This window comes from Orcinus orca, chromosome 7, assembly GCF_937001465.1.
Source record: "Orcinus orca chromosome 7, mOrcOrc1.1, whole genome shotgun sequence".
Lineage (NCBI taxonomy): Eukaryota > Metazoa > Chordata > Mammalia > Artiodactyla > Delphinidae > Orcinus > Orcinus orca.
In genome coordinates, this window is record NC_064565.1 from 33,937,403 (window position 1) to 33,963,207 (window position 25,805).

Here is a 25,805-nt window from a genome sequence, read left to right on the forward strand (position 1 = left end):
GGACCGACCTATTCTGTTTTTCTTTTTTAATGACATTAAAGAGTAAAGTACTGCCTACTACTACTGTCACTTTCTAACAGAAAGGACATTGTATAATACCCCAATCCTAAATCTAGGTGGGATAAAACCTCAAAATTAAAGACAGTCTTTACCAAGAGAGGAAACCATCTCCCTCCTACGTCTACATACATTGTCTCTGTTTTGTTCACTTCACCTCAGAGCAGAGAAAGTCTGGTCCAGACTGGCTGGCCCTCCTGTGAAAAGGAGCATTGGAAAACCACTGGTGTCCTTAGTTCCGGATTTTCTGGATTATAAAGGAAAGGACAGTGTTCTTATTCTGTATTCTGATTTGTAACTCACTTTAAAATTTTAAAATATTGTCACTGGAAAATAATGCAGAAACCATTTTTAGTAAAATGTATAAAACATGTATGTATATTTTAACAGTTATAATCAAACTTCTACATAACCACTACCCAGGGCAAGATGCACACCCTGCCAGCCCTCCAGAAGCCCCACCCCTGCCTATTGTCTGTATGTCATCACAGCCTCTTCCCTTGCCACAGACTTAAATGGCATTTTAGTCATTATTTTATCACCCTTTATTATTTTCCCACCTATATCTGCAGCCCTTAAAAATATAGTATACTTTGTCTGCTTTTGAATTTATAAAATGGAATCACAGCATGTGTTTCTTTTGTTTCTTGCTTCTTTTTCTAAATATCAATATGTCCTGCTTTTTCCTTCCTTTCATTTTAATCATTTCATATTTTTCTTTACTGTTTTAGGAGTGATACACTTGGTGTTCTGTTAGTGACTTGCCTAGAATTATAACTTATTGAAGACTAAAGCTATTCAAATATTACTTTAGAATAGTTTTAATTCACTTATTACCTTCCCAATATATATGCTATTTCTGTCTGTATTTTAATTCTTTTTTAACACCACTAGACATTATTTATTCTCTTTTATAGAATCAATATTGATTTTTATTTGCCCAATATTTGCCATGTTCCTTGTTATTTATATATTCCTGTATCTTAGACCTTCCCCCTAGGATTATTTTTTCTTCTATTTGAAGTATATTCTGAGAAATTCCTGTAGTAAGGGTCTTGTCGTGACAATCTGTCTCAGCATCTGCTTGTTTCAAATGTCTCTATTTCTCCATCATTTTGGAAATATATATTCTCTCTGGATATAGAATTTTGAGTTGGCAGTAATACTCTTTTGCACATCAAAGATATCATTCCACTGTTTTCTGTCATCCATTATTGTTATCAAGAAGTTACCTGTTAATCTAACCACTGTTCTTTGGTCCCTCATAATATTTTCTCATTACCTTTATGTTTCCACTGTTTCACTGTGATGCATCCAGGTGTCAATATCTTTTTATTTTCCCTGCCTGGATTGTTGGGCCTCTTGAAATTGATTATAACTGTCATTAATGTATTTTACAAATTTCCAAGCTATTATCTTCTCAAATGTAGCTTCTTTTACATTTTCTCTCTTATTTTCTTCTAAGCCCCTAGTTAAACCTATGTTAAATTTTCTCACTCTATCCTCCACATGTTTTATATTCTTCTTTCTTTCTGTCTTTCTGAACTGCATTCCAAATAACTTATCTTGATTTATCTTCTAATTTAACTCAGTCTCCCTTTGTGATAAACATTATTTTTATTTCAATTATTATAATTTTTATTTCTAGAAGTTTGTTTCTTTTTTAAATTTACTATGTCATTTGTTGTAGGTTTTTTTCCTGAATGTTAAAGACTCTTTTATTTTGTGAAAATTAGAAGGCATAGTTTTTTTATATTCTGTGTCTTGTGATTCTAGCATCTGAAGTCTACATCAGGCTGTTTCTACTGGTTCTCACTCATGTTGCTTTGTTTCCTTGTGTGTCTGCTTATCTTTGACTGTGTGCTAATCATTGTTATTGAACTATCACGGGAGGTTCTCTGAGGTCTGGAATAAATGTGTCCTACTCCAGAGTGTTTTGTATTTTTCTAAATTGTCTGGGGGCACTTCCAGTGATTGATTAGATCAATTTAACAGTTTAAAATTTTTGAGTTATGTGTACATAAAAGGAGGGCTACAGCTGTGCTACACTTTATCAGGGACAGAATTATTGTTCACTCCTTCTTCTCTTAACATTGTTCATCTACAAAGGCGGTCTTCTTTATAATCCCTTGGGATTGGAGAAAGGGAACAAGTTGAATATTGGTTCTCCTTTATCCTTTTATAATGCCCTCAGGAAAGGTGCAGTTATTTTGATTTGATATTCTGCTTTTCTCTGTGGGTTCAGATTCTCACCTCCAAAAAATATTTACCCTGGATGTTCCCACTATCTTTTCAGCCTTTCAATTCTTTTAAGGTTAATTTTAAAAAGAAATATTTTATCCAGCATTTTTCATTGTTTGCAGTGGGAGAGTTGATCCAAATAGCATAGTTTCTCATTACAATCTACCTCACTTTCATTTAAATATGCATTTGGTTAATCAAGTTAGTGCTATTTATATAAGCCTTGGTGGGAAAAGACTTCATAAGAATATGTATTGAAATCCTACAATGAACAGCTTGCTCGTTAGGGCTACATATAAGGCATAGAGATATAATCAAGATATAGTCTTTGCTTTATAGCATCTCTGCCAAAAAATAGGATGAGATGAAATAAGAAACATAGGAGAGTGTTTTTTTTGTTTTGTTTTTTTTGTTTTGTTTTTTTTTTTAACATTTAAAGGAGGGACAGCTCACATCTGTGAAAGATTTGAATTAGGCCTTGAAGGATGGTTATAATTTCAATATGTGGAGATTTGTGGGCAGGGAAAATTCCAGTGGAGTAAAAAAATATGAACAATGGCATGAAACTGAAAATGGGCAAGGTCTGTGTGCTAAAAAGAGAAATGAATTTTTTAATTCGGTTGGAAAATAGGATAAAAGAAAAGGATTGAGAAGAATGCCATGGGCTGAGATTTGCTATCAGGGGCAACTCTTTAATAAGGTGTGTCAGTATTCTCCAGACATCTTCACCCTACAATAATCTCTCGTGGCTCTTCTTTTAACAACTACATGCTGAACAGCAGTATGACCCAGGTGTTGCTTGTCTTAAAAAGACCAGTACTATCACAGGAAAAAGGCAAGAGAGGAGATGATTCTTCTAACTTCAACTCATTTAGTCCAAGAGCAAAAACTTTTGCCTCAAAAGCAGCTACAGTATTATTTGATTCATCTAGTGGCAGAGAAGTCCTAAAGAAACAAGAGTTGTCAGTTTGAATTATCCTCTGAGGCCTTGAATCATACCCCTTGCATTTTTCAGGTACACTTACCTATTTCAGTACCAGCATAGTATTTCAATTGGCTCCAGCAATTCACTTGCAACTTTTCTCCTGTGTATGGGCTATACTTTGTGATTTTAGAGCATCTGCTTGTTATGGAGTAGACCCTGGACTATAGCTATGGGATGTGGCAAATATGCACTCCTGGTTAAAAAAACCAAAATTGATGGATTGCCTCATGGGGACGAAGCTGTGTAATTTAGAGAACCCATGCATTTATTGATTTATGAACTATTAACAGCTCCTAACAGGTGTCACACAATGTGTTGTTAAACCTTAGAGATATCCAGATGAATAATATATGATCCCTGCTGTCAAGGTGCTCATAGTCCGGTAGGGGAAACAGAATCATATGTAGGTTTATTATAATAGAACATGACTAACATGATAAAGGTATATAAGAAAACATGCTGGGGAACCATAGGTTTAGCTACAGGTAGCTCTTTCCCAAGGAAATTGTTGTTGCAAGTAATGGTCAGCTTATGTATTTCTCCATTAGTTCATTCTGGAAATATCACTTAGGGTCCTTGATATTAAGCCACTGTGCTAGGTATTAGGAAAGACACAAAAATGAAACAAACTCAGATCTTTCACTTGAGGGTCTAGAAACAAATAGAAAGCATGCCCATAAATCAAGTAATTGTAGTGAAAAAGTAGACATTGATAGTTACTCCAAAATGGCATGAACAGAGACATGGGTTAGTTTCATGGTAACTAAGAGGAGAGAGATATGGCTCCCAGCTGGAAAGGATTCTAAATATATCCATTAGAGGAAGTGACATTTGAGGAAGTTTTTGAAGGCTGAATAGGATTTCATTGCAGAAATGGGGGGGGGGGAATACACTTTACATGGAAAGAAGGGAGTAAGCAATGATAAAATGTGGGAAATTAATTCCTCAATTTGTTTATTTTCCAGATATTATCAATTGCTTGCCTTGCTCCACATACTGTGCTAGTCATTGCTCTTAAAAATGTTTCTTGGTGGTTCCCTGAGTCCTAGGGTGTATATGCCCCAGTCCAGACTATTTTGTGTTTCTTCTGTAAGTTGTCTGGATGTACTGCCAGTGAGGGATTGCCTCAAAAAAAGTTGAGGAACATTGTTGTAGGACAGCAAGCACTCTAACTTGGTTAGAAAGTCAGTGTGGAATCAGCTCATGAAAGACCTTGAACAGGATTGTGGGAGGAGATGATTTCTTTCTGTAGGCATGGTGGAGCCCTTTATAGTTTATACTGCATATGCTCAAATTAAGAGAGATTCAGAGTTTTCAGAGACAGTTTGGGGAGTTAAGATATATTTTTCCTACAGTTAAAAAAATGAAGGTAGGACTTGTTAAATTATCTGAAAAACCTATTCTAAAAATATGTGGAAATAGATGAGAGTAATAATGCCTGTGCTCTTATTGACAAAGATAATAGCAAAACGGCTAAGTCTGTCATCATTATGGCCCCATGCATTTAGTAAGTCACAGGGCATCTTCTTACTCAGAATGTATATTAATATTCTCCTATGACCTGATCTTTTAGCAGCATGGTCATTGCTAAAGAAGTCCTAGTGCAAAGAAAGCAAGCAGGGTAATTCTTCTAGGAAGAACTAAAAAATATGCAGTGCCCAAAACATGGGTGTATCAGCACATTAGGGAGCACCAGTAGCAACCTGGAGGTGTTTTCATGTGATTCCAGAATATATGTTCAGTGTGGTACCCCACTGAGATAAATGCATCATGCAAAGTCTATTTCTGATTAGGAAATTTCTTGTCTCCACAGCCACCAAAAATCAGACCAAGTGGACCTTACTTCCTTTTATATTTATCTCATGGTACTCAGAAAACTTAGTGTCACTTTTGACATAAATTCAGAAGTATTATAAACATTTTAGGGACTGTTTCTCCCCTCAAACTGTATAGTTCTAAAGCCAGAATGTTTGATATGGAGGCTACATATTGATTGTGTATGTAACTGGGATTTTTGGGGCTACTTTTATGTTTTTTACTTTACGTTGTACTAATACTTCTAATCAGAGGCAGACACTGGCAAATTTTACTTCTAATGACAGAAAACTCTTCCAAGGCATTTAATAAACTATTAACTTTTTTAGACCACTCATTCAGCCATAACCTTGAAAGCAAAAAGAGTAATATAAAAGACTTCATTAAAATAATTTGTTTACTTTTTCTTAATATTGTTTACTTCCAGTGCAAATAATGAGCACAAGCATTAATTAAATAATGCAGTATATTTAATGTTCATTCACTGTAGCATGACTTTAATAAAAAAATGGACTTATTTATGGGAGTAAAATGATGCGATTTAGCAAAAAAAGATGAAAATAGTTTCAATCAGCAAGCTATTTATGAATTATTGAGTAATCTGTATAAAATGAATGTGGAATGATTTTATCTTTGTAAAGTGAGTGTTCAAAAAGATCATAAAAATGGAGGTGCTCAAAAACATCGTAAAAATGGAGGTGCAAACAATAGATCTAGCAACCTTAGCCTAACGAAGGCATTTTAAATTCTCACAATAATAGTGCTCTGGTGAAGTCAGCATGGTTAACATTAGGGCAGGTTATTAGTACAGCCATAGATTGCACTATCATACGGTCTCAACATACATTTAAAAATTAAAAGAAAAAACAGTCCAAAACCTGGAGGATGACAGGTGGAGATCAAAGAAATAAAGGAAAAATGAATTCTAGTGTTTTATTAACACAAACTTTGTAAGGAAAAAAATGAAATCAAGTGATCGATATTAATATAAATGAAGCCATGTTCTCTGGTTATAATTTTCTCAAGATTTGGCCATTAACCACAATAAATTCTGTATCGTACATAATTTTTAATAACCACAAAAATCTATGAAATTGATAGGATGCCTTATAAATGGGTAATAGCTTACTGTCCAATAAACCTCACCTTAGGCTCTTTCAGAAAAGTATTTTAATTATGAAGCTTGACTCTCTGTGGTTTATCATTTTGGTCAATGTAATACATCTGATTTAGAGCTTACATTTCTCTAAGATAAAACGGACTTTTACTCCACGGTGCATTTTTAAATTTACTGAATATATGTATTTATTCTTCCTTTAAAAGTCACTACTAAATTGAAATGCTCTGGGAAGCAGTATACCGTATTAGGTAGAAATAGGGGCTTCTAAGTCACACAACCTGGGTTAGGAATCCCAGGTTCACATTTTATTTGTTGCTACAATTCTTTGATGTATCAGCGGCAGTATGGGGTTAATAAGAGTACCTACCTCATAGAGCTATTGTGAGATTGTGTGAGAAAATTGATGTAGCAAGCCTGACACACAGCAAAGATAATAAATATTAGTTATATTTATTATTGTATTATTGGTATTATTATTGCATGAAGCAATTGAGTATAGTGGTTAAGAGAACAGACTTTGGAATCAGAATTGGATTCAAATGCACAAACTCACTTAATGACAGTATACTTCAAAATCCTTGTCTTAGTTTTCTTAACAATAATATCAAGATTTTTCAGGTAAAGAAACACTACCTGCTGTCCAAATACAATTCAAAATGTCTTTAGAACCTCATTTCTTACTCATACCATAGGCCAAAACAGATATTCCTGGTCAGCTTTCTGCTACATTGTGCTTCTCCCATCTTTTGGTTCTGTCATCCCCTAGTGGCAGATGAAGGAAACGTTAAGAGAGCATAGGAAAATCTGCATGCTCTTTAAAAGCTGTGAGCCCAGAGGTGTCTCACATTGTTCTTGTTCACATTCCAGTGATGAGAATGGGTAATGTGGCCACAGGTTGGTGTAAAGGGGGATAGAAAAAAATGGAGCCTTTGGCTGGTGAGCTATTGGGATGGCCAAAAAGTTCTTTTAGGTTTTCCTGTAACATCTTATGGAAAAACCAGAATGAACTTTTTGGCCAACCCAATACTTTCCAATGACAACTCTAGACTCCTGAAGAGAGAGCCCTGCACACACTTCAGTGGAGAGCTATGCCTCCCTGACACAGGAGAGTAACATCAATTGTCTCAGTCCGGATTCCCTAGAAAACAAAGCCCAAATTAAGCATCCATGCTTTATTTGGGAGACATGAGCCCAGGACACAGAGAGTGAAGTAAAAAGGAAGTGAGGCAGATGATGCAAAATAGAAGAGAGGATGTGTTATCATGCTGGCTACTACTCTACAGTGAGCCTCAGAGACACAGAGAACCACTGGGCAGGTGCACCACTTGACTTGCAAAAAAGCTGCAAATAAACTGGAGAAAGCATGAAGCAGTCTGTAGGAGTAAGGGATGGAGGTAGGAGAAGGAATATATCGACCTGTTTCTTCCCATTTCTTGCTTCCTTTTGGTTAAAATTTATTACCCGGAGTATTTTCTCCCTGTATTATGTGGATCCTGGGCACACCCTTGGATGGCTGTGCAGAAGGTCAGATCCTACACCCTGTAAAATAGTATTTTATCCAAATCTGGATGTGGTAGGGATCTAAAAGCCAGTCTGAACCTTGGCAACCAGGAGGGCCTTGCATTCCAAGAAGGTGTCTGGTCATCCACAGGAAGTGGGACCATATGGGCCCAAGCATCACTGGTCATCTACAGGGACAACTGAGGCAGACTGAAAGAATGAGGGTCTAAGGAGGGAATCTGAGGAGGTGCCTGAGGCATCAAAAATGTGCCCAAATTGCTCACATTGCAGAATTAAATAGTTTTTACATAGTGTAAATTTAAGGCAATATAAGCATGCAACAAACATAGATTAAATAGAAGCTATTATATTTATTCTAGCAAGATTTTGATTCAGGAATAAATGCAATAAATTCTTAAAAAGGGGAGAATACTTTCTCCTCAACAAACAAACAAACACATAACATTCTAGTGCCCCAAATCACTAACAAGGCTTTGCTTTTCTGAAAATCTGGTTTGATTTGGTCTTGTAATATACTGAGAAATTTCACTGGAGAAACAATTTCAGTTATTATTAACACCATTTATATTCATATACATAAAACCCACATCTTAACAATCAAAGTATCCTCTTCTATGTTGACAGCGGCCATACTTTAGACATTAATAAGATCAGGTATCCATTCAGCACTCTTTCCTAAATCATTTTGCCCAAATGAGAATTTATAAGTGAGTTTTATCCTCCTCCATGACTGATTTTCCAGAATCAAAACCAGTTATGTGATAAAACTTAATTCCTCTAAACAGATTTTGTGTTTCATGTTTCAGACTGATAAGGACAATCTGAGTCTATATTCTGGAATAGCAATTAATCCAAAATAAAAAATGGTAGCTAATAAACTGTTTCATAAAATCTGAGCCTTGACTTTTTTTCAACCACATCTAGTAATAAGGGTATGAGAATGAGTGGCCCAGTGATTTGTTGCCCACACACATGGCCAATCTTCATCATGGAAAATGCCATCAAGCAAAAGAGCATCTGGCCTTTGATATTTTCTTAATATACATTAAAAGCCCCCAAATATCCCATAAAGAAAAATGGGAAACTTAATCCCAAAGGTTTAATCTAAGTCAGAGAAAAATATATTATGGAGAGACAACCCTGTCAGCTATTATTGAGAAATGGTAAAGATGGACTAAGAGAATAATAAAAATCAGAAGTGGACAAGACCTAAGATCAATTTTTAATGACTTCACATTTCTCCAACAAAGAGGCTTTTATGTTTTGTCCAGAAGCAGTAACTTTTAAATAATTCTATTTAAATATTTAAAAATCATTTATATTTTAAGTTTACCCAGAGTAGATATATGTCTACTCTTAGGCTTAAGTTTATATTTAGTCAATTTTTAAAAGTACATTTTTATAATGATGTACAATGTGATACATTGGCATCATGTAGTTCAGCAGACTTTTTCATGTGTTTTATAGCTGTAGAATCAGAAATATGTTTTCTATTAAAGGATTCTTTAATTTCAGATGGAATAAAATCTTGACTATCTTCCAAGTAAATTCTACAACTTTTCTGAACTACTTATTCCAATATTTAACGACACTTAAACACTGATAATTTTCCCTTCTAATAAAGCCTAGTCCCTAAAGTTGTTCTTCAAGCCTAGGTCTTTCTGCTTTAACTTTGTAAAAATAAACAATTGATTAGGATCATTTTTATATAGTCCTTCATTTACTTATCTTAGTTTTCTTTTCTTGAGGCTAATATTTTTATTTGCTTGACTTTTACCAAAATCACTTTAGCTTTTTCTGGCATACTTTTAAATTCACCCCAAATCTCTATTATTTGCTTCAATTTTGCCATAAGATCAGTTCCTATTAAAGGTCAGTATAAATGGGAATGTAGTGATTTTTATGTCCTAAATATTTCTCATTTTGTAAACTATAATTCTGAGCTGTATTCTTAATTTTATTAATTCATTTGAATGAATCTGGAAATTTTCTGTTGCAATTTTCCATCCAGTTCATAAATTCATTCAAAGGTTAACAAACTTCTGTTGAGTGCTTACTTTGGGCCACTTTGCTAAATTTGGGGAAAATGAAGACCAATAAGACAAACCCAGCTTGTTCTCTGATTGTATAGCTGGGGGAAAGAAACACATCAAAAAGTAGTTGCAATGTGTGAATAACAAAACAAATTGTAAAAAAAAAAAAAAAAGTTTTTCAGAGTAGGGGAAATGGTAAGAAGGAAAGAGTGACTGTGCCTGCAGAGGTGAAGGAGAGCCTCGTGGAAATTATTTTGGAGTTACATCATGAAAATGAGCAGGATTGGGGCAGATGGCAGGCAAAGAGAGTGGATGAAGAGAGAAATAACTGTGTTCCAGATGAAAAGGGTACATGCATACTCACTTCCCCAAAATATAGAGTTGTGAAAGCATGTAGCATTTTGGAAACTGCCTGGAATTCAGCATTGCTGATGTATAGAAAAAAGGAGGGATGAATGGAACTGAGAAGGTGGTTGGGGGATGATGAAAAGAAGCCTGTATACTCTACTAAGGGATTTGTACATTATCTTGTGGATAACAAGTTTTCTAGGAGAAATATTGTGAGATTTGTATTTTAGGAAAAAAATTCAAAATGTGGAGAATGAATTGAAATGGTTTTTACTGAGTTCAGAGGAAATGGGAAGGAGAGAAATTCAGATGAGAGAAAATAAGAACTTAAAAGAGTTTGTGATCTCGTTCTGGAATTTGGGCTTTGTACCTTTTGGTTGTGGCTATTGATGGAAAGAGGAGAACTAAGAAAGTGAAGAGAGTGAAGGAGATAAATGATTAGCCAAGACAAGCAATAGAAAAAAGGGGACAAGTCTGAGAAGAAGACAGTGATTTCAAGGAGATGTCTGTGCTATATCCTAATGATAGTTAGAAAATAGAGTTTGGACACATAAGAGGGAGCTGGGGACCAGAGGAATCATGGGGAGTTAACATAAATAAGTGATGGATCAGGCCACAGGCAAAATCAAAACTCACAGGAATCATGTAAACTATGAGAAATAATGAAAGCCTAGAACCATAAACCAGGGATTACTAACATTTAAGAAGTTAAGAAGTTGGTTGAGGAAGAGAAGTCAGTGAGGGAAAAAAAAAAAAAAAAACAGAGAAGGAAAAGTATAAAAGGTGAAAGAATTTGGAGAGAAAATGTCTCCTTAGCTGAAGGACAGAGGGTTTAAGAAGGGCCAGCAGAATCTCATAGTACTACAGAGTTCAACCAGAATGTGGATGGGAGAGAAAGCATCAGACTGTTCCTGTTGACCTTAATGGTTAAGACGAATTAGATTAACCAAGGAAGGGGATAAAAGACTGCAGTGGGTTGAGGAGAGAATAGAACAGGAGCAGAGAATGTGACTGCAGGAAACTCTGAAGAATCCTGGTAATCATGAAAGGAAATAGGTGAGATTGAGAAAACGTGAAGTTGTGGCATTGGTGCTTGCTTTCTTCTATTTTTTATTTTTTTATAATCACTTCAGTGTGATTATAGTCTAAAGGATATAATCTACTTTAGGGAAAACAAGGAATGAGATTGGATAGAATTAGGAACTATAGAGGAAAAACCTTGGGCTGAAGAAGGAGCATCTCTTACTCTGAGGCAAAACAAGACATGCCTTGTGAGTTCATGCAGTATATGGCACTGATAGGCCAGGTAATTTTGATGCTCATAGATGACACTGTCGTGCCCAGACATGGGAGTTCATTGGACAGGTGGACCAGAGTCACAGACCCAGGTCCAGAATTTTGGGAAACAGATGCAAAAGTGGGAAATGATGACACTTACAAGGAAGAAATAGAAAGTGTTAATTCTTACTTTGGGACCTGAAAAAGGCATTATGTGACTAGCAGGAGGAAAGGATAGGTATGGAGGGGAGGCAGTGTATTGTGTTGTGATAAGGACTTGGGACTTGGAGTCAGATAAAAATGAATTCGTATCTCAGCTGAGGTCCTTATTAAGTGCATGAGCTTATGTAAGGCACTTAACCACTCCCTGCTTGAGTTTTCTTCACATGTCAGTTAAAGACAATGGTATTAACTTCACAAATTTGTTGTAAGGAATAAATGAGAAGTTGATATAAAGCTTTCAGAGGGCAAGACATATAGAAATTTATTAAAGTTTCTGTTTGTTCATTTGCATTACACAGACTAACTATGAAAGAGGGAAGAATGGCGAATGTTCTAGCACCACAGCTCTATGATCTCTCTGAATTATGAGTAAGCCGTTTGGTGGGCTTGAAAAAGGTAAAGCTTTGGGAGAGAGGTACCATGAGGAAGAGTAGAAACTGACTAGGAGCGCATAAAAACTTTGCAAAGTATTCATGACATTGGTCTTGGTAATGATTTCATGGATACGTTGTGTCCTTATCACAGTAACAATAGTATTGCTAAGTAGAGTCAAAAGCCCAGCTGAAGTAGGTGGCCATTATTTGTAATGTTACTACATTGAGTAGTCAAGTTATTTCTCTAGAATTGAGGAATATGAGGAAGATTGTAGAACAAGAAAAAGTGGATGAGAGAGTGGAGTGGATCATCGAATGAGGGAGGGAGAGAGAGAAAGAAAGAGAGAGAGAGAGAGGCTGAATTGACTGCAGAATCAGAGGCACAGGTCTGGACATGAAAGGAAGTGAAATCAAGGACTTGAGAGGCTGGGGCAACACACAAAGGTGTGCAGATTTCAATAACCTCGAAAATCAAACATAACAAGGTGGGAGTAAGGCAGATTCAGAAAATGGGATTTGTTAGGCAGAAAGCACAATGAAGATTGCTAATGTGGAGAGGAGGTAAAGCAGTGAGCTCATGAAGAATGTAAGAGACGGGTCAAGGTCACATGAATGAGCACTAGGAGGTGACTAAGTGTAATGGGCAGTGTTCGGACTGAGATAAACCCAAGCCAGGTGCCAAAGCCATTGGATTTAGCATATGATGCTGATGAGGACAGCTAGAAGCTGGCAGAACTAGATGGTAAGCACACTGGCAAAGCTTAGATTGCTTTTTACCCATAAGTCTCCTCTAGCTCTCTCTCTTTCTATAGAGAGAGTCTATAGATAATTATACAGAGTCTGAGGCTAGGATACGATTCTTAAAGGAAGAGTCAAGATATAGGCCAACACAGTAGCTAACACACTCACACTTAGTATATATACAGTAAGTGTTTATTGCATGATTCTGTGAAATCCTATGTTCAGTCCACATATGAGTCCATTAAACTGTTTACATTTTGCCAAATCACAAAGCAAAGACTGCTTAACCATTAGACCAGATACAAATCTTGCTTGTTATAAAGTTAGGAATTTTAAGATGCCCAAACCTTCCTTCCAAAGCACAAATGCTAGTTGCATTTTAGTATTTTCCTTCATGCACAAATTTAGCAAATATTCATTGAACAACAACTATGTACCAGCACTGTTCCATACATTGGAAAAATAGTGGAGGAAAAGGCAAACAAGGTCCCAGCTCAGGGAGTTAAATTCCAGTGGGAGAAAAACAGTCAGCATATAAAACTATATATATATATATATATATATATATATATATATATATATATATATATGTGTATATATATATATATATATATAAATTTCGGTTAGGAGGAAGGCTGCGGTGAAATTAAAATAAATAGGTAGAGAGTAATCAGGAGTCCTGGAATGCCATGATTTTATATAAGACAGTCAGAGAGAAGACCTCTGACAAGGTGACATTCAGCTGAGACATGATGGAGAAGAAGGAGTCAGCCATGTGAAGATTGGGAGGTATTCCAGGTAAACAGGTGGTGTAAAGGCCCAATGGGAAGATCAAGTTCAACAGAGAAGGACAGAAACAAGATCAATATGTCTGTACTAGTCTAGTAAGAAAAGCATATCTTTTCCCAAAATATTTCATGTTTTAGCATGAATATGATCATAGTGTATATTCAATTTTTAAGGACTACATAGTGGTTAAAAACAGACTCTGGAGGGGCACTGCTAGCATTTAAATCCTGGCACCTCCTTTTTTACCTATGTTACCTTGGGAAAGCTTACCTAACCATTCTGGCATATTCTCTTACCTGTAACATGGTAATAATAATAATACCTACTGGGCTTCCGTGGTAGCGCAGTGGTTAAGAACCTACCTGCCAGTGCAGGGGACATGGGTTTGAGCCCTGGTCCAGGAAGATCCCACATGCAGCGGGGCAACTAAGCCCGTGCGCCACAACTACTGAGCCTGCGCTCTAAAGCCTGTGAGCCACAATTACTGAGCCCACATGCCACAACTACTGAAGCCCATGCCCCTAGAGCCTGTGCTCCGCAGCAAGAGAAGCCACTGCCATGAGAAGCCCACACACCGCAACAAAGAATAGCCCCTGCTCACCACAACTAGAGAAAGCCCACACACAGCAACAAAGACCCAACGCAGCCAAAAATAAATAAATAAATTTATTTAAAAAAATAATAATACCTACTTCATACAGGTATTATAAGAATTAAAAGAATTGATAGCCATAAAACACATAAGAAGTGTTTGGCCCATAAAAAGTGCTTCTTATATAAAATCATATTCCATCTTTTTTTCCTGACTGCATTACGTGGGAGAGATAATCTTTTTTGTTATATATGTTTATTGGTTCTGAGTGTCCCATAATTCAATTAACTGTAGAAGCAGGTTTTTCTTAATTTTTCTATGTCATAAATCACTCAACAATGAACATTATTATTGTGCCTTGAGATTTTCCACAGCCGTGATGACCTGGGTGGCAGATTATGGGAAAACAGTAAAAATATTTCAGTATCTGAAGCATCCATAAGAGCCATGCTCATCTTGATTAGTTTTTCCTGAGATTACTACCAAATAACCAAGGAAAGCTATGCTATCAATTGCCATCTTGCCAGCCGAATTTATCCTGAAGGAAAGTTATGCTTGGCCTGTATAATGTTTCCAAAAAAATTTTTATTGAGTTGCCAAAAATCAAAAAATCTCACAATTTACTATTAAAAACCCCCATATTTCTGGCTTCTTCTGAAAAATAATTTATTTCTTTTAAACCGATAGAACATAGTGGCTCTGAGGCAACAATTGTGGACAGATTTCTTATAAAAGTTTTGCCATTTTTCCATAATTTTATGCTTTAACCTAAAGTTCATACTGTTAACATTGTCTAAATATATTATAAGCTTTTTACACTAAAATTTTAAAGTATTCTATTGAAAATGGCTTGAGGAAACTGAATTTCTCTATAGGAAAACCTAGAGTAGCTCAGAACATATGAAAATAGTTGGAGTCTTTGAAATGTGGCTTAACTTTCTTTAAAAATAGTAAAAAAATCTCCCAAGCAGGTAAGTTTTTGTTTAATGTTTGGAGTTTTGCAAATTTAAAGTTATGTAAGTGTGATTCACTTGAACTAAATAAAAATATGAAGAGGCAAATACAGAGGATATTCCTATTAACTGATTATTATGAATTACTGAAGTAAAAACAGCTTTTCACTAACATACACATTGTATTGTGTGAAAGGAGGCACACACCATAATCTATTTGATCTAAATTAAATTTACTAAATACAAATACACATTATACTTATGTGTATAGACTTAAAGTCTAAAAAATGAATTTCTAAAAGGCATATAGTTGGCACTTAATATTTATTAAATTTGTTTTTTCTTTTTTCAGCTCTATTGAGATATAATTGACAATTAATAATGTGTAAGTTTAAGGCATGAAATGTGGTGATTTGATATACAGATATACTGTGAAATGATTACCACACTAAGGTTAGTTAGTAACATTCATCACCTCACATAGTTACCTTTTTGTGTGGTTCTAACATTTAAGATCTACTCTCTTAGCAATTTTCAAGTATACAGTAAAGTGTTAACTATAGTCACCATGCTGTATATTCGATCCCCAGAACTTATTCATCTTGAAACTGAAAGTCTGTACCCTTTGACAAATATCTTCCAATTACCCCAGTGCCTGGTAACCAGCCTGTTTCTATGAATTATACTTTAGATTCCACATAAAAGTGAAATCATGCAGAATTTGTCTCCTGTCTAACTTACGTGTGTGTGTGTGTGTATATATATATATATACACACACACACACACACACACACACACATAATATAAAACATTATATAAAACATTTTGTTTATCCATTCATCCATTGATGGATTGATGGACACAGGTCATTTCCATGTTTTGGCTATTGTACATAATGCTGCAATGAACATGATGGTGAGGATATCTATTTGAAACTGGAAAAAAGATAAGAAAGTCTTTATACCATAAATATATAGCTGCTAAGTCAATAAAGCTTTATTTTTTCTGACATGCATCTCCAGTGTTGTATGCTTTTTATTCTTATTGCATTTTCGTTTGCAGAAAACTGGGCACAAACCAGAAAGTGTGGATTTGTGTGGGGCATATATCGAATGGGCCAAAGAAAAATCAAGCAGAAAGAATGTCTTTCAGGTAAGAATGCTACATAGATTCAAATTATTCCTATTCCTTCTAAATCTGAGCTCAGTTGGGTAATCAAAACAAGACTACCTTGTTACGATGTTTTCATGTGCATGAACTAGTTGTGTAGAGGTCATTGTGAAAAACCTGGCTTCTCTTCCTTGTTGAATTTTGGTTGTTTTGTTGTTTTTCCCTGGTGACTGCTTGCTATCTAAACACAAAATATATGTTGTGTGGTGATTAATTATATACCCGAAAGTCATTGAATTTTGCAGTGTGTTTGATAGCTGTTTGTGGTTCAAACCTAGAATGCTTGGCTTAAATAGATTTAATGTAGGACTTTCAGATGTAAACAAAGTAAGATTTGCTAATTATGATAAACTATTTGCATTCATTGCCATTCCTGCTTTCCAGTCATAAATTATATTTACCAGTGTAACTTGGGGGATGGAGAGAGCTGAACAGTTACAAAAATTGGATTTTTCATATTGTATAATTTAATTTTTTGGAAAAAAATAACTGTGATTAATAATTTCAATCATGTTCCTTTGAATGGAAAGCACCAGATGAAATCCTTGAAAGAAAGGAAATGGGAAAACTTAATATTTCACATATGATGTTACTGAAATCCCTTTGGTAATTAATAACTTCAGATTATGGAAGTTGATCTTTTTCTATATTTACATGACATTTAATTTACTTTTATATCTCCAAAGTAACCAATAACTTTATAGTATATTTTAGAATTTATATCATTTAGTAGGAACTAGATTATCATAATTATTGTATCAAATGTCTTCTGAGACCATTTTAGCCCTTGAAGAAAAGTCAATTCTGTTCTTAAATGTATCACTAAAATTAATGTATTCAGTCTTATAGAAGTATAGGTAGGTGACATTTCTTATCTGAACTCTCACTGGGACGAAAAAACTGATTTTCAGTTTGTTTTTGCATTTTCCAAATGCTCAATGAGTTCTAGCCAAATAATTTGGACTTATGTTAATTAAAAAAACAAAACAAAACAACATGAAAAAACACTTTTAACATATTATGGAATAACTTATTTTTCTGATTATAGTTGAATTCTATTTAGGTATTCATTTTTATATGGTAGAGGTTTTTTTGTTTTTCTTTTTCTTTTTAACCAAAAATGAGGAAGAAAGAAAGAAAGGAAGGAAAGAAGAAAACCAAAAAAAAGAAATAAAACTAAACATACTTGCCAAGAAATCAAAGGACTAAAGCCCAAAGTGATTAGAAGGTGAACTTACAGAATCAAGAAGTAAAATTAAATTTTTTTTTAAAGTGAGGAATTTTAGATCAGTGATATACTCTGTCTCCCAATCTCTTGCTTTTTTTTTTTTTATTCTGCTATAAATAAGAAAATTTAGGGGCTATAATCCTAGCCTCTGTGACAACCTAGATAATCAGTATGGCTAGTTCTGAACAGGGTAGGGTGAGCTAAGTGGTTTAGTTTTATTATGTATTGTGAGTTTAGCAACCTAATCATCAATGTTATAAAATAAAGACATTATAAAAAACAAAACAAAACAAAAATAAAGACATTAAAATTTGACACTGACATAATTCTTGAATAGTGGAAACCCTCGGAGTTGAACTAAGGAAGACTTTTTCAGTTCCTTCTGTTAACCTTATGAAGAGTTAAGTTAGATCACAAATGAGGATGATAATCAAATATATATGATGTGTACAGGGCTGCGAATATGGAAGAAAATATTTAAGTATAATTCTACATAGCTGTGAATATAATATTCATAGATGTATATTTAAACCAATACATTGATAATATGTTATCATCCTAACCTTTTCGGGGTGTGACTGCCTCTGTTATAATATTTTACTCATTTTTCTTATTTCTTAATGTAGGTACTTTCAAAGATATTAAAACTATTCTCACTTTTGGTAGCTTTTTGGAGGTGAAAATCTTGCCAGTTAGCTTTGTTTGTAAGATACCTGAGCAGTTCATGGGACTTCAGTTTTCTTACATCCAGTTTATCTTTTTTTGTCTTGTACCCTTTAGTTTAGAGAAACAAGAGGTGATGATAAGGATGTTGCAAATAATAAAACTAAAGAAAGATTCAGGTTTAATTTCCTGCTTCATTCTTTTTGGGGTGAATCATGTGGTTTTCTTGTCATGCTGAAATCTTTTCATCATCTAAACATATGAGCTTAGGTAAAATTGACTAATACGTATCCATAGTGAAAGTAAGCGTTTCAAGAGGAACAATATAGATAGCTTTTATAGTTCTGTTAACAAAAAAGCATCGGGCAGGATTTGTCAGAGAGCTAGCTCTAGATGACCTGCATCAATATTTGATTAGGTACATTAGCTGGAATAATTCTCAAATGATCAGAATAAACATGATTATATCTCAAAAACATGGTATTAAGGCATTGTTGGGTATCTGAGTGTGTGTGTTCAAGGGTTTCATTACCTACAGGATAATGAAGTATTTCTTCCTCAGTGAAAAAGACCATCACAGTTTTAGCCGATATGCTACATCAGAAATAGCTTTAGAATACCAAGTTTGAATTAGGCATGGTGTTCAATCTCAGTCTATGAATTATAGATTACAGATAGCAAACGACTATTGAGATTTTTGGTTCAAGAAAAATCAAGGAAAAGCAAAATTAGAAATAATTTAAAATTTGAAATCTGTCTTTAAAAAGTTGATGGATTAGCAGTTATATGCCACATAATTACAATGTCTCTAGAGAAGTTGAACTTAAAATGAAGAGGAAAACAAACAAACATGTGCCTGAGATATGCTTGAAAGACTCAGAAGCAAACATTATGACACAAAAAAATGGAAGGATTTCATTTGTTTCCTTTGTATATGTCATTTGGACATTTGAGTTCATTTTCTTTTTGCATTAAAAGTCAAATTTTCTTTATAGTCAAAGTCTTATTAAACTCTTGATGTAGATTCAATCTTATTTGATTGGTACATAGTAACATAACTGTGCCAGCATTAATTAATTAGGTTTTGTATTCATCTATTCTCAGTAATTCAGAATGATGCTCACTGGCTGAGTTCAAGAACATCTACCTATTTTAGAGCAGTTTTTGACATAAGTAGCTTTAATAATAAATCATATATTAAAGATATTTAGCAACTTCTATAATATATATATGTAAAGTAGACATAGACAAGTCATAATATGTGTTTAAAGTATAAATGTACATACATGTATGCATATATGATGTATGTGTCAACGTATATACCCACATGTAATAGCTTGACGTTAAGAAATAGAATGGTCCTTTCCACACACATACGCTACCAACACTGAAAGACATATTGTATTTATTATAAAGGTCATACACACTCTAAGTTAAACTAGTAAATGTTCATTGCTGCTAACTTTTGTTCAATTCTGCATTTAGCATAATTGTCAAGGACCATCACAAGTTTGATGTAGCTTGAGAAAGCATTTAGCAACCGAGTAAATTGTAATGAAATGTGGTACGAGTTTTCTTAGTTAAGAGCAACCCTAGGTCTTCATCAGGGAAAGAGTGAATAAAAAGATTTATGTTCAAATCACATGTTTTAAGCATTTCTGCTAAGTGCTAGTTTGCTCTTTGGTGTTTAGCCTGAAATTTAAAGCACTGAGGATTAAAAGGATTACAACATAATCTTAAATAATCCTAAATGTCATTTACAGAGAGATACTTGTAATAACTAAATAAAACCATGTGAAAGGATGGCAGTATTGTCAGGCAGCATCTGTAACATAAGCAGTGCTTCTGTCACCTTCTCTTTCCTCATGGATACGTCAGGCATTTACAAAGCTTTTCAATAGAAGTCCAGTTGAGAAAATGGTTGTAAAATAATTTATAACAATCAGTAATTTTTAAACATGTACTATCTTTTTGTTTCAAAATTGAAGGAAAAGTTTCACTCAGGTTTCCTTCCTTCCTTTGAACATAAGGCTCTCTGAGCTAAACATTTTTGAAAGTCTGGGGAAAAGGAGTTCATGATATGGCTATCAAATAAATAGATGACACACCTCTAAAACATTCCCAGCCTCCAAGAAACTGCCCTCTTATTAAATATATGATGGTCCCAAGCACTGTAATTAATTCCATGCCTTTTAATTTAGCACTAAAATATTCTTTACTCCTGTCATGTAAATTAGTTTTGCCTCCTCAAAGAATATACGAAGATAGAGACTATGTCCCATACTGCATTTTTAAACCAGAAGACTGGAAACCTTTTAACCAATTCAGTGGTTACTGCTAAGGCTAAAATTGCATTGTTTCAGTTAAAAAAAAAAAAAAGAAAAGAAATTCATTGTCATAAAAAAATTTCAAGAAATTGTGTCCACAATATAGGCTCTATATTCCAAGATGATTTCTGGAGTGTCATCTCTAGTCACTTTTTAAAATGGGGGTTAAGAATAAGAAAAATACTATCTGTTTTCTTGGTCATTTTCATTACAACAGTAGTTGATTACTCATTTGAAATAATTAAACCTTTTCTCAGAGCCAGACGGTGACTAGGCCTCAGTTTTTCTGAGTTTCCTTTCAAATAAAATTTTCAAAAAATTTCACCCATGAACATGCAGCAGGCTCATCTACAGATTACGTGATTTAAATAAGATAATTCTACTATTAATGAATTATGGTTGATTAGAACTGTATCAATTGCCTGCCTTAAAGGCAGAAAAAAATTAAATGACTCAAGAAGATGAAAGTTTATTTTTTTTCCTCTCACCAACCAATTTATAACCTCAACAAAAACCATGGCCAAATTTCTTGGATTTGAGTTTTTTTTTTTTTTTTTTTTTTTTTTGCATTACACGGGCTCATTTTTAACATATAAAAATACCTCAAGGAAGCCAATTCTGTCCCTAAAAGTAAATCTCGGAATAGATTTATCATTAGTTGTATTTCTTTTCTGACTTTGGATGGAGTCTTCTGACTATAATGTATATTAAACATATTCATGTAATATTTTCCATGGATATGCTTTACATTTAAACATAATTTGATAGCTCTTCCTGATCTGAATATGTCTTAGCTTAAAATCTTTAAGTACTACTTAAGTTTATTAATGCGAAGATAATTTAATAACATCTTGGAAAATGTCATTTTAAGCCAAAAGGAAAACTACTGGTATTTTGCTTTTATCCATTTCCTTCTGTTAAAAGTGATGGTTTAAAATAAATCTGAGCTTTTATCAATTTTCTCTTTCATTTTTCAATGCTTGTAGTTAGACTAAATGCAAAAGGATGATTCTTCACATTCATATATGCACTAGATTTCGAGTAAAGCTGGTTTCACTTTGGAGAATTACTCACAGTATCTTAAAAGGCATGGCATTAAAAATAAACCAGAATAAGAGCAGCATTAATGTCTAATACAGTTGGTTTTTTAGTTTTTTCTTGTCCCCAATCATTTTATCTACTTATTAGATATTCATCCATCATTCAGAAGGTTCAGTGGAGAGAGCACAAGAGTCTGGGGACGTGTGTTCCAGTTTTGGCGATGTCAGTTGTAACTTTATGTAGAACCCAGGGTAGGATCCCTCCTCCAGCTTACAGTTTTTCACAGCAAAGAAATAAGAGAGAAGCCTTTAACTCACCTGCCTCCCATCTGTGTTAAGGTTAAAGTGAAACAGCCCTGTATTTGAAAGCAACTCCAGAGGACTGATTTTTAACATAAATAAGATGGGGTTGTATTCATCTTCTAACCACATCATCTCACAGTACTTTGAGAACAATTCCAGATGTGGATTTTGGAAGAAAATGGGTAGGAGAGGTATGCCTCTGTGAAATGCAATTCAGGGTCTCTGTACTCTCTGTACTACCTTATGAACTTAACCAAGAGACTAAGATTAAATATACCATTGAAAATCTGTTCATTCATTGTCTAAGGATATGTGTCCTCAAACATTACTGAAATTATTTTTAATATCCTAGTCTATAAGTAAATAGTATAATTAATGTAATATCTAATCAATACAAGTTATTTAATTAATGTCATATCCCAGTAAACACTTTAAGAAAAGCATTTTGCCCTGAAAGCCTCTACCAAGCTATTGAGAGCATCTTGCAAAAGGGAACTTAGAGACAAGTGCAGCTACTATGCCCCCAAATGAGAGACAACAGTAACTCTTTTTATTCCCCTACTTAGATATCAGGACAACACTTTTTTTCTGATTGAAGGGGAAGGGATATTATTTTGATGATTTTGGCTTCATTTTTACCAGTGGGATTTCACAGAAGAATTTTGATGAATGGAATGATATAATTTTTTATAATTGGGGATTTGATTTAGGAATATTAATGTTAAGGGTGTATATAAGACTTACTGCAAAGGAGAGAGCCTGGAGACAGGAATTAAAATTGATTGCAGAAATCTAAGGTGAGACCCAAAGAGCATGTTAGCCTGACTGATGAAAAGAGAAACAGAAACAAGTCCTTGGATGGCAAGTACACCCCTCAAATGAAGAACATGCCTGTTTGTTCAGACCACGTTACTTGGAAACCACTGTCTTTTTTCTGGTTCAACTTTTGAGAAGTAATAAAGATCTCTGTAAAAAAACAGGTATAATCTCAAGTATAGAATTAAGATACTGATACCTTGGGTGTATTATCAAATAAAACAATAGCAAGCTTATGTTGCCTGGTGATTCCATGAAGCATGGTAGTCTGTGAGGATATGGTCTCATTTGCACAGCTTCTTTATTATACTAACTACCAAAGGACACAATGCTACCTCACTGTCTTCTACCTTACTGTCTTCATTTGTTTTTAAACTATCATCAAAGCAGAATGCTACTGGATGACAGTAAAGATTGACAATAGCCATACTAGTACCTTTTAGTCCCAAATTAGCCAAGAGAACCAAGATTTTAAGGTTCCAAAATAAAATTAATCAAAATTAAAAATATAAAGAAAAAAAGAGAAAATGTCAACTTGTCTTCTTTTACTTCTAATATTTTAGCAGAAGAATGGATGTGTGTTACCTAATGGGCTTATGTCACTGGTTAGCTCACTTCACATCGCCTTCTGGAATAGCTGGCTCCGTGTGCTCAAAGATAAGAGTTGTCCATTTGGAATAAATTCTGGATTTTAGTTTGACACCAGGCTAAATGCAACATGCCATTCTTCATTTATTGACATCATGATGTAAATCCTCTCCTCTTATGGAACACACTCTATTTCTTGATGTTTTGGTAGAACTGGTGTGTTGGTCACTGAGCCATACATGGGCTAACAGTGCATTTCCCCATGTCTGCGGAACCAGAGTGAGGCTAGCTGAGTTATGTGGGATCAAACCTGGGCCTTCATAACACCCACCTGAGCAAAAGCCACCACTGCCAATGGGGGATTTCATGGCATCAAAGTAGAATCATCAAGTGTTATGGTTTTTCCATTTGTAATTTTCCTCTTGTAAAGTACAAAAGATATTACACTGATGCTAGCAAGACAACATTCAAACCAATTTATTCCTTTTTCATCTCTCTTTCAAAATTCTTATTTTATATTTTAAAGGAGAACAACTGTGTTTATTTCATGATGAATATGATTTCTTTTAATAGTAAACAGGCTTTTTCTAGAAAAAGGAACGATTTAATCCCTAAAGCTGGTAAATAATAGATGGGGCCAATAAATGGTATGACATTTTATAGCTTGTCCATGAGGATGACACAGGGTGAAATAAAATTGAGTGGTTTTGGATAATATAGGATCACTGGCAGAGATATAGTTGATGCCATTCAGTTTTTAGAAACATAAGGTAATGAGGCTGGACCTGAAAGCAAGAGAAAAAAATATATATTCACAGCATTTATATGCCACAAGTCACTGAGCAGGGAAAAATCTGGGCAGTGGTGAGCAAAACCTCAAAGCAGTGTTTAAAGCAGTATAAGAAAACAACAAAGCAAGCATCCATAACAAAGGTATGAAATGTACACAAGAAAAAAAATAAGTTTAAAATTAAAGGAAAATGCCAGCATTCATACAGAACTGGAGAGGCCACTTATAGAATCTATGCAGCCTCTCAATATATGAGTTAAATATGTTACTAAAAATTTAGTAGAAAATAAATATTCAAGAGCAAGGCTGTAAACACTGCAGGACAGTTAAGGATTCTCGGTATTTGAAAAGGAGAGGAGGCTGTTTTTTTATCTTGACAGAATGTTGAGAAATGATCTAAGAGAAACGATGAAATGAAATGCCTGATGGTGGGGAAGGATCAGGAAGGAAGCTGTTTAAACTCTTTTCAGATAACAGATCAGTATGAGGTGATTTGACCAAGGGAGGCACATTCACTTGGAGGCTTTAGATGAATTTCTTTTTAGTAGAGAGCTATTAGATCCTTGGCCTTCATCCCACCACTTTGCCTAACATTTTATTTCCAGCACTGGGAGAAATTCTAAGTCTGACTTCCTTGGTGAACATGTGCAAACCAAAAAAAATTTACAGTGGAGAAGTTAACAAATGCTGCAAACAGCCCAAAAAGGGAAAGAAACATTGATATTGAGGATTCCCTTCCTGAGTAATATAGACCTTGATAGTTTTTAGGGATTTTTTTTAAAACTTGAATTTAAACAGTGCTTCATTTTTCAAAATTCTCACACCCATGATCAAGTAGAGGAGAAGCTTCTGATATTTGAGATCTGTGATAGATTTGAAATCAATTCGTGGGGAGGGAGGTTATGAACACACTCTTTTGATGTGTAGGATGACTGATGAGGGTGGCAGGAAATTATGTGAAACCCTTCTCTTTTGACAGCTACACTGGAACATTTACAACCGCAGATGTTATTTGTCCATCAGAAAGGAAAATATTTGTTTCAAGCCACAGACATTTTCTACCACGATATCAAAATGAAATTCAACAACAATTTAATGTTTAATGTGTAAGAAAATAAATATTTTCGGGGGGCCCAAATTCTAGAAAGCAAATAGATCCCACAAAATATAACTAGTGACATGAAAAAAATAGCTGGCCTCATTACGAACAAATCTGTCCTTTTGCTAAAGTAAGGATTGTTCTATTATTAACATAGGAAATCTTAGATGGACTGCACATAATGCCGCATTATTCATAAAAGCATTGCTGCCATCTGGTGGCTAGTTGGCATTTCAACACTGACTTTGCTGATTTGATTTGGCTGGGTGCTCTGGAGAAGTATTCAAAGGAGGTCTCTATTTATGTTGTTAAGCTTAAACCTGAAATCCCATGGCCCTAGATGTATTCATCTGATGGCAGTCCTTTCTCTCTGTCCTGTCATAGAATGGAGGATTCAGGGGAGGCAATGACACACTTGTGTAATTTTTGTCCTGAACATGAAAGTATATTTTCCATGACTTATCTAAGGAAGTTATTCTTGGCTGTTATTGACTGATGAATTTTATCAACACTCATTTCTGTTAGAAAATAAATATGTAGTCAAATATTAGGAAGATTTATTGAATCTAAAGATATACTATATTGCTTAAATAAGAATATATGTGAGATGTTGTAATCCCTCTTTTGGATCTAAGCATGAATTTTTTTTAAGTTACCACTTACTGAGCTTGATTTTGGAAATAACATAATTTACAGCGTCAAAAGAGAGAA

The 25,805-nt window shown here is 34.6% G+C and overlaps 1 protein-coding gene across 1 annotated transcript in view; it reads left to right on the forward strand.

Moving 5' to 3' along the window:
* Positions 1-25,805, forward strand: part of ARHGAP15 (Rho GTPase activating protein 15) — a 621,798-nt gene that overhangs the window by 113,752 nt on the left and 482,241 nt on the right. The window contains exon 6 of the mRNA XM_004285433.4: positions 16,133-16,222. Within this exon, the coding sequence (XP_004285481.1) occupies positions 16,133-16,222 (90 nt within the window). The remainder of the gene's footprint in view (positions 1-16,132; positions 16,223-25,805) is intronic.